General features: G+C 31.4%; 1 protein-coding gene across 1 annotated transcript in view; it reads left to right on the forward strand.

Moving 5' to 3' along the window:
* The window catches only part of LOC106460978 (poly(A)-specific ribonuclease PARN-like), a 43,890-nt gene extending 32,769 nt beyond the window's left edge, over positions 1–11,121 (forward strand). The window contains exons 15-18 of the mRNA XM_022387765.1: positions 3,910–3,984; positions 5,035–5,206; positions 6,528–6,601; positions 10,374–11,121. Of these exons, the coding sequence (XP_022243473.1) occupies positions 3,910–3,984; positions 5,035–5,206; positions 6,528–6,601; positions 10,374–10,477 (425 nt within the window). The 3' untranslated portion in view covers positions 10,478–11,121. The remainder of the gene's footprint in view (positions 1–3,909; positions 3,985–5,034; positions 5,207–6,527; positions 6,602–10,373) is intronic.
* Positions 11,122–11,127: the final 6 nt, after the last annotated feature.

Below are 11,127 nucleotides of genomic sequence, written 5' to 3' on the forward strand. Positions count from 1 at the left end.
TTACAAAACATAAATAGTCACATTGTGTTTAACATTGTATCGTAATGTAAAATTTTGTGTGCAATTAAATAATATGTATGTAAAATAAATTTTGATGGTGATTTTTATTTTATGCTTTGAAATGCTGCTGACAGTTTATTTATTTACTGCTTACATAAGAACATTCTATTGTTTAACATTTATAGCTCAAACTATAGAAAACCTAGAGTCTCTGATTTTGTAACCTGTTGTAGGTCACACTACTGTTTAGGTTATATGTACAGAAAGTCTTCTGTAACATGTTGTAGGTCACACTACTGTTTAGGTTATATGTACAGAAAGTCTTCTGTAACATGTTGTAGGTCACACTACTGTTTAGGTTATATGTACAGAAAGTCTTCTGTAACATGTTGTAGGTCACACTACTGTTTAGATTATATGTACAGAAAGTCTTCTGTAACATGTTGTAGGTCACACTACTGTTTAGGTTATATGTACAGAAAGTCTTCTGTGACCTGTACATTTAGTTAACCTGTTATAGGTCACACTACTGTTTAGGTTATAGGCACAGAAAGTCTTCTGTAACCTGTTGTAGATCACCATACTGTTTAGGTTATATGTACAGAAAGTCTTCTGTAACATCTGTTTTGTTAACCCATTATAGGTCACACTGCTGTTTGGGTTATAGGTACAGAAAGCCTTATAACCTCTACAATACATAGGACCAATTCTTCGTAATGGATAAATAGCTCTGATCGGTTCCTACTTTATTAAGATCCTATGATAACATCTTGTTTTACTAATGACAGCTCTTTATATAATTTTAATTTTTTTTTTTGTATTTAACATTTGTTTCAGAAACTACATACCAATTATTGCCCTCGATCAATGTTATAATGACAAATTGATAAATAAAGGTGTTTTTTCACTTTCGTTATTTATGTAGACAAAACTTTACCTGATTCCTTTTTATGTTTGACAGAATCTTTTGTGACTACGTATACAAAGAACAAACAGTGATTTGTATACGTAACTCCTATGATTAAAGGTCCATTTGTAGATTGGTTTGAATATCTATTGTACTATATAAATGTTTTATTTTTAAAATAAAGAAAAGTATAGTTTCTAAATTTTATTCTAGCTTTGAAGGAGGCTAGGCTTTTTTAAAACTCTTTATACAATTATCTTCAAACTTAATTGCTTTTTTGAGCAAGTAAAAACTAATTCAAGGAAATAATTTATTCTCAGAGCACGTTTAACTTTGGGATGATGTCTTGATACGCTGTATTGCAATCAGTCATTTGATGTGACACTACTTCTTTGCCCAGACAGCTCAATGCTCTCTTGTCAGTTGTTCTGTGTTAATGAATACATCTACAAATGTTATCAAAGTCGTACGTTTCCAGCTGTCATTATAGTTTGTTCTTCAAAAGGCTACAACACAATAGAATAATCAGTTTTCTTATGTTGAGAACGAAAATGTAATTAGAATGGACAACTTACTTTTGATACATAAAAACATTCTCTAGTGAAAAGTGTTGACATTTAAATGTGGCAGGTTACCATAGACTAATAAAAATGTGACTGATGAGTTGTGTGTATGTGTGTGTGTGTGTAAGTGATACTTCTGAAAGCTGTTTCTGAAACTAACAGCATGATTTTTCCAACACATGTATCTGAATTCCTGTGTTAAATTTTGAGTAGTTTGAAAAAGATAGCTTGCTTAACTATTGAACCTTTGCATCAGCACTTAAAGTGGGGGTGATGCGGTATATTATGTAAATGTGCTCATGCTGAGAATATACAATTATAAGTAAATAACTAATTGACCAATATGTGTGATACTATAGAAACCAGTAACAGTATTTAGTTTATAACCTTTCAATGTTTATAAAATACTAAATATGTGAACAGATTGGAACTTGTTTGACTACATGTGGTGTATAAAACAGGAATGGTGTAGATTATGTAATGGTGTTACAGAATGGATCTAACATGTATATAAGGGATGATTTTATAACTAATTGTTATATCTAAGGATTGGAAGTTATCACAGAACATTAAATGTTGAGCAGCGTGAAGTGGAACTATAAATAGTTATGTTGAGTTACAGAGAAAGTAGAACAGTAAATTTGTGGTGTCTAGCTTTAAACCATGACTTATTAACTTAGTGTTAGGGATGGTATAAACATAGTGATGTTTGGATCATATAAAAGCTAGAGAAAATGTATGAATAATGTGAATCTGTCATTAGGCAACAGTATATGAAGTGGGAACTAGAACTAAAGAAGAAGAATGGCAAACTCATTTTAAGTCAAGATAAAAACTTGTACAGTTTGACATTTACTTGTTGAAGAGTTTGGATACCAGTTTATACACAATGCACTGCTTGAAGTTGAACAATGAACCTACTTGTGTCTGTAGGTGTGAAGCTAAGTAAGGAAATTTCCCCTTTAATAAGGTTAAGTGTTGAAACCTGCAGGTGATACAAAATTGAAACATAATGAGTGAGCCTGTTTTAGTAATAATTTGTATAGGGGAAGCCCCCCAGTGGCACAAAGGTACGTCTGCGGATTTACAACTCTAGAATCCGGGTTTCGATACCCTGTGGTGGGCAGAGCACAGATAGCCCATTGAGTAGCTTTGTGCTTAATTACAAACAAACAAGCATAGGGGAAATTTTCTATTATTTTGAAATCCATATTGAAACATGCATACTTGATATGCATAGTATTGACCTTTAATAATGGCTGGAGACGGCTTGAATGGGTAATGAAGAAAAACTTTAATATAAGTTTAACATAACAGCAAATGTACAACATTTCGACAAGGTTTTACTAAATAAAATGTATTAGAAGTATTTGTTAAGTTTAATATCCTGGAAAATTGAGAAATGTACATTCAGGTCAAAGAGCTCAAGTTGGTTTTTATAAGAGCATACAGTAAGGGGCGGATTAAGGTCAACTGATGCCCTAAGCACATCCCAACAATGGGTCCCCCTCGACCCTTCCATTGTCTCACTGACAAGACATTAAGACTCATTAAGTGCTAAATGTGAAATAATAAATTAAAAATTCAGTTTTCTTCCAGGCCAGACCTCCTCAACTATATTAAATATAACCTGTTTTTGAATTTTATTTATTTAACACTAAATAGCAGTAGGCAATATAAGCAAATTATTTACTTATAACTAGGGCAATAGGAAAAAATTCAAATTTTCAACACTTTTTTTATTCATTTTAAAATATATCATTAACCTCTTCAATATAATAATATTAATAGAAATATTTTATTATTATTATTATTGCTGTATATGTATATATATATGTTGATTTTTTTTCATTTATTGTAGGGGTCCCCCTTTTTGTGGGGCCCTAGTTCAGCTGCACCATGGTAAATCCAGCACTGGAATAAACTCTGTGGTGCCCCCTTCCCTTGGTACCTTAAGCATATGCTTATTTTATTTAATGGTTAATCCAGTCGTGCATACAGTGTCAAAAATGCATTATTTCATTTATGTTGGACCTTAAGTAATATTCATAATAAAGTGTACTTATAATTTTGTAGAGTTTTTATTACGTTATTTTTGAGCTGTTTGTACAAAGTTCATTATCATAATTTTTACATGTTCTGTTTTAAACTGTGTATTGGATTATGTTGTATGTAAAAAAATACATTTTAGTTGTAAAGCTTATTTTGTCTTCAACATTAGAATATTGAAATCCAAACCACAAATTAAAAGAATATACATATAGTTATGTTAAGCTAAACATTTATAACTGTTAAAATATGACTTAAACAGTGAAATGGGTTATTTATGAAACTTTTTTGTAACAAGGACACTTGGTTACAATATTCGTTTTTCGTAAAATACAGTTTGGAAAAAGTCTGAATTTTGTTTTTTTTCTCTGCCAATTGTTTTTGCTATAGGGGCGATATCAATCTCTTGGCTAGATGACGCTTCTGCTTTAATTGCACTTAAACGTCCAGAGCACACTGCTGATGGTGAGTTTTTTTGTTGTTTTTTTGTTGATGTCCCATAGAATTTAAGTAGTATCATCTTTAGTATTTTCCTCAAGTGTATGGAAGACTGTACATGTATACATATTGATGAGTTTACACTTCAACCTCCCCTTGTTAGCAGTTGTTGAAAAAAAAAAATTGACATTTTAGTAATGTGAGGTAGGCAAGTCTCTGCAGGTGTATCAGTCTGTTTCAAGACTACAGATCAGGAGTGTGCATGTATGTGACACTTTACTCCACCTCCCATGGATCCAAGTAGCTAGAGCAGGAGATACTGTCACCCCCCACAGTGTCAATAAATCTTCCAAGTTTAAAACATGTTATTAACATGATAATTGAGGGCACCGTGCCAAATTACTTTCCGTGATTGGATGACTTAGAAAGACATTTTATTTGAGCAATGCAAGATTTTATTTTGATAAAGACAGTAACACAGATTCAGCAAGCCTGAGTTTATTGTGTACACTCTCATAAAAAAAAAACACTACTATTATCTTGAATGTCTGTAAGCAGCTTGTTTTACAGCATATAGTAATATATTATTAGGATTATTAATTCTATAAGATTCTTTTTTTAAGTTCTGCATATGTTGTTTTGATGAAAGCGTAATTAGATGTTTTTTTTAAGGTCGTTATTATACTTATACCTAGTTTTGTTTTGAAAATTCAAAGTAAAAACTGTATATTGTTTTGTAACATCTTTCAGATGTGTGTCTCGTGATTTTTCAATGTTAAATTTGTCTCCTCTTTCTATTAAATGATGCATTATATTAGCCAAGAACTTGTATTGAATAGAATTTTAAAATAAATGATTTTTAACTAATGGTTAATTTTTTTAATGTGCTATTGTGATAAAGAGTGATCCGTTGTATTTCAGAAACACAAGTTGTTGGTTTTTACTACATTTATAACATGTTTATTGACATTAGCAGTATTTGAACACTTCTCTGAGGTAACATTTAGAATATAAGTTTAGTTTTCACAATAGACTTAATATGAGGTTATGTAAACACTCTTGTTGTCTACATGGCAGTTTTGAAGAACCTTGTTCTGTCCAGCAACAGTGTTTACTCAGTGAAGACGTATTTAGATTTTAAAAACAGGCATCAACCAAATCTCGTGGTTGAAAGAAAAGTGTCTCCAGTTCCACACTCTGATTTTGGAGTTCCAGTGAAGAGGCGGAGAAGTAGCAGTGGAACGTGCGAGTAAGCATATGAATTCATCAAAGTTTTCTGTGTTTAGCAATAATAATAGTATGTACAGATGTTAGACGTGTTTGTATACAGAGAGTTAATTATGTAAGACCACAGTCAGCATGACATTACCTTCCAGGGATAACTTGTTTAACTTTGAAAATAATCAAACATGGAACATTAGTTTAAGAAAGGCATTGCCTTTCAGAGATTATATGTATTAATATTTCATGGCTTATGCGACATCAGGTGTAAAATTTATTCATTCACTAGATTATTCTATTGTAATCAACATAGCAACTTAAACATATCTCTCTTACCTGTTTGTATAACATGCAATAATAAAAGATTAAAACAATCACCTTTGAGTTTTTATTTTATTATACCGAGAGAAATTTATTAGAACTAACTAAACTTTTCTTAATACTTTTTTTAATATCTACAATCTGTCCAGATTTTGAGGTATAATGTTGGTTTTAATCGGGTGCCTTTAAATGTTTTGTAAGTGTTTATGTGAAACTGGACGATCTTCAGTGAAATTCTGTTGAAATGTACTTTAAGTTGGAACTTGTGTATTCTAGGCTGGGAACAATCCTTTTCTCTAAAGTTTCTATTTTGAAATTGTTTCAGCACTTTGCTTATTTCAAAATTATGGTTTTTAAGAGAAAACGTTCACAAAGGCTTGATTGGTATGCCGAACATCTGCGTCATGAATTTTTCATCCCAACCCCTTAACCTAAGACTTGCCCTTTATCTTAGGAAGAAATAAGAGAAAAATAAAGTAGTGGGAAGAAAAATTTGAGGCATAGGTGGAGCTATTGTATGTAAGAATTAATAAATTTTGTAGAAATCAGCTTGAATCAGATTGTTTATTTATAGTGTTCGGTATACCATACCCAACTAATATGACATTAATTAATATATTTTTTGTATATTTAGTGTGATGATATAGATTATAGAGACATAAATGAATACTAAAAAATAGTATTATAATCAGCTCTGAATTATTAAACCAAGGATTGTGGAGATATGTATGAATTTGGCATTGTGTAATTTCAGATTTATTTCTTGTTGATTGTATGTTACAGTTAATAGGATCCATTTGAAGTATATTGTAACAATGAAACATGATTGTAATGAACAAAAAGATGCTGCTACATGACGTAACAGTCTGATTAAAATGAACTACAGAAACAGTTGCTACATTACGTAACAGTCTGATTAAAATGAACTACAGAAACAGTTGCTACATTACGTAACAGTCTGATTAAAATGAACTACGGAAACAGTCAGTTGGTGCTGAATGTCTAATCAAACTATTTTCTTCTTCAAGAGGAAACCTCAGTAATCGTAGCATCGAACCAATTCCTGAAGAAGATGAAGATAACTTTTTAAACAGTCCATCAGGTATTTGTCTTCGTTGTAATGTTATTGTAGATGATTCAACTTGAACTATCTTTATTTGCTTGATTAGAAATTTAGTAATTATAAAATACTTTTAGCATATGAAAACAATTTTATTCCTATGTTAAGCAAAGAGAATAGATGTCAAATTTGTCCTAGTTTTAGTATTTTGGTGAAATAATCTATAAAGAGGGTTGTGATAAACAAAAATCTAACACACTACTTTTGTCCACACAGACGTGTATTGGTAGATCTTTAGGCAAGTGGTGTGATCCATGTTTTATCATTATTGTTATAGGGTTTTCTTTTAGAAGGATGTGTTTAGACAAAATAATTATAAAAATTTGTATCTTTAGTTTTTGTATGGGTAATTTGTGTCTATAGTTACAATCTCTATCTTACCAGTTTTAAGGTCCCTGTGCATTAGTCTTTTGTTCAATGCTTTTAAACATTGTAATATGCTTTGGTAGTGTACTGAATGAAAGCCTAAGAGTTTGTCTCTCAGAGCTAAGACATTGTTGAGATAGTTACGATTTTTCTCAGGCTTCTTAAGTTTACAAATTGTGAAATTGAATCGTACATGTATTTAAACATAGCATTTTTCTTAAAGCTATATATTTAGTGCAATGATATAGATTATAAGGACATAAATATTAAAAACAAACTATAGAGCACTCTGATATTATAACAACATATTTTGGAATACTCTCGATATTCTTGGCCTAACGGATATCTCTTAGTCTGTTGATTTGGATAGTTTGTTTTGTTATTGCCAGACTCAATAAGACAAGGATGTGATGTGTTAAAGGTAAACTGTAACTTTGTCATGGGAAGCAATTTTGGAGTAGTCAAGCCACTGACATTTCTAGAGGGGTCTGGGTGTTTGCTCTCCCAGAAAATGCTATGAGATTGAATCTTGAGCCATTTTAATTACAAATACTGCATGCACACAGTGTAATATTTAATTACAAGAAGCAAGTTTTAATGTACAAGTTGTAGCTACACATGCCATGAAAAAGTGGTCAGGCCATGGCCTTATTGCTTCCTACAGCCCTGTGTAATGGGGCCTTCAGGATGTATTTTAAGTGTGTTATAGATTGAAGATTAACGACAGCTCATGCTCCCCATGTTTTTATCACCTTAATCTTTCAATATAAAGTGTCAGAGACAGCAACTCGTAAGATGGGGTATGCCTCTTGAGTTTTTCGGCACCCATCAGTTCACCTGTGTTACTGTTACAATTAAACATTAATCATATTTAATTACAGATAGAGGAGATAGCATTTTCAGTTGTATTATGAGAGTGATTTATGTGAACTCTTGTACATGGCTTTGTTTCTTGTTTATTTTTTATTTTTAGAAATTAAAATAAGAAACAATACTTGAGAGCCAAGATAGAAACGCCCTTTTGTGTAATTTCTTTTTTGTTTTTCCATTAAACCCCGTTTTCATGTTCATTCATTTTTCTTGTCATTTCTTTGAGGTCAGTTTCATCTTAGATGACAGGTAACTTGTGCTTCATAAGCAACAACTGAGAATTTCTTTTGTATTAAATAGCATTAACTTCATGTGCTGTGAGAGATAAAAGAAAACATATCTTGAGATGCTGGATAGAAAACCTTAACAATGTAACACAACCTTCATCCATATTTATCAGGAACGACTCAAGTAGCATAGATTGGATAATAAATATGAGTTATTTCATATAACCCATAAAAATAATTAATTTCTTGATATTCAAGTAGATTGTACTTGTCAAAATATTTTTTCTTCTAATATATATAAAGAAAGAATAATTTATTCTATTGGCATTTTAGTGTAGTTGCCAATTGCATGTTTCAAGATACTCTCTCTGATAATTTGTGTGTTTATTTCTTTCTTCTTTTGTGTGATATTATCTTTAGTGTTCTTAGTCTTCAACAAAAATAAAGAAGAAAGTCAGTGTAATAAAATATATCTGCTTTTATTTTAGTTACATAATTTTAACTATGACTTGTTTGTTAAGTGCATGATTGGATATAAAAAAACAAAGGTTTTCTCAGTTGGCAGTTGAGCTGTAAAAGCAGTATAAAGCATATCAACTTGCAAGAACAATGAGGAAATAATGATAACATGCCAAACGATTTATACAGTTTAATAAGCAGTGACTCTTAAGTTTAGTAACTTCATCTCGGGGATTTTATCACTGTGTTAGGTGAAAAGATTTATTGAAATTCTGAAACATTTGTTCGAGTAACGAGGTTAGATTCGTAAGCACATTTTAGATACATGGGCTATTTAGGAAATGTGAATGAAAAGCAATATTGTGTTTATAGATTTTCTTTTATTTACTCAGTTCTATTACCAGTTACGGTAATACAGCTGCTGACGAAAGTTTATATAGCTACGTTAAGTAAGTAGGAGGATTCCGGCATTTTTTCATCAATGGATTTGTGACTAAACAATCTGACATGGTTTGTAGCTATTAATAGCTCTACAGCTACGTACTAGACATTAAAATATTTTGGAATCTTATAGAAAGAGGTGTATCTTTATATAGAAATAACCTGTACAAGCTTAAAGTTTTGTCTTGCCAAATTTGCTAGTCTAAAGTTATTTCATGCACGTTCTAAAAAATAGATTTTTTTTTGTCAGTTAAAAGTTAAAACCCCTAGTCTCCTTTTACCCTTTTTTATATAAGAAGATCCATGGCTGGACTACCAGATACTTTGTGTGTGTGTGTGTTCATTAACAACTTCGAACAACTGTTTCTAAATTAGACAACACATTTATAATAGATTTAAAGAAGACATATTGTGTATCATGATATAAGTTAAGAAGATTCTAGTCAACGATAGGTCATACTTACCACTGGTCAGTATGTGCTACCTCCTGTTGGACAGCATCAGGTCATACTTATCACTGGTCAGTATGTGATACCTCCTGTTGGACAGCATCAGGTCATACCTATCATTGGTCAACATCCAGTCGTACTTCTGTTTTTTGGTAACAGTCTATACCTACTGCAAGTCACTATCGGCTCATAATTACTGATTATTGGCAGGAACCCATACCTGCATCTGGTCAACTTCAGGTCATATCCACCACTGGTCAGCATCAATGTATATCTACTGCTAGTCAGATTGATTACATTTTAAATTTCTTAAGTTTAATGTATTTAAACACACTTTTCATTTTGTAATTTTGTTGTCTACATTCCTGTCTTGTGTAATTTTTTTTTCAACCATCTGACACTTTTTTATGTTTTTTTTTAATATTCCGAGTTTTAAGTACTGTGCCAAAACAGGTATGGTACATTGTTCCTATCCTTATCCATGTAGGACTTCTCAAAGTCAAAACTTGAGTATATTTACAGTATGAATATGGTGTTCACTTTTAATATATATATATATATTTTTTTTTTTTGAGATGCTAATACTTTCTTTTACATACTTTAACATAAATTCTATCTGTTTAATTTTTCTTACACTAACTTGATTTAAATGTTCCTAAATAGTCTCAACATTTGACAACTGACCTCACATTATCCTTATATCCTGGACCTTGGTGTTTGTTCCAAGCTGCTTTAGGTAATAATGAGACTGCCTAAAACAAAAAATGTGTATTTGTTCGTCCAGTTTTCTATGTCCAGAGTTAAATATGATGAAGCACTAAGTTTGATATGCCAGCTAGACATTTACTAGACTTGGACCTACAACTTCTACTTTGAAAGGTGAATGATTAAAACCAGTTTTTCTTATCAGATTTTAATTGTTTTGTTGTTTTCTCTTATCAGTGGAACCAGTAGAAAAGAAACCAAAACTCGAGAGGCCTAGCAACAGTAACTTGCCACCTTCCAAGTGTTCAAAGTTATTTGATGAGAATGACAATTGGACCTAGAATTCTTTGTGTCTGTTTTTAAAGACACAGAATGAAGGGAAGTTTTTTTGTTTTGAAATATTTGATAAACGCTACATGTAATTTGAGATTGACTAAAAGCTTTAAAGTGCTTTAAACTGTGAGTTTTTCAGGGCTCTGTGCTGTTTTAAACATAACTTTCTGAAATAATTTATGGTTCAAGATGAATAACTCCTTGAACAAGGATGCCTTGGAGAAAAAAATTAGGGGGGGTCAAGAAACTCAAGTTTGAAAAATTATGAAATCGAAATACTGATACCTTATGATTTTTCCAATCACATAGAAGACTAATTTTACATATCTAGTAATTTTTCATTTTTTTTTAAATCGGGGGGGGGTGACCCCCTTTCCCCTTCCTGTGGGCACCCATGTCCTTGAAATATTTTGCATTGAAACAGTAAATGGACGATGTCAGAGTTTTGTGTATTGATGTAGAAAAAGTATTGTTTTTTTTTTTATGGACTACAAACATTGTTTTAAAATGTTTTATTGTACAGATTGGTGCAAGAGTTTAAAACCTTGCATAGTTCATTGATCTTTGTTATAAATGTTTTAAACCTATTTTCATGGTGTATATGCTTTCCATGAACATAAAATTTTACTATTCCCGTCGTGTTTTTTTTTTTTTTTTT

The sequence above is a fragment of the Limulus polyphemus genome, unplaced genomic scaffold, assembly GCF_000517525.1.
Source record: "Limulus polyphemus unplaced genomic scaffold, Limulus_polyphemus-2.1.2 Scaffold873, whole genome shotgun sequence".
NCBI lineage: Eukaryota > Metazoa > Arthropoda > Merostomata > Xiphosura > Limulidae > Limulus > Limulus polyphemus.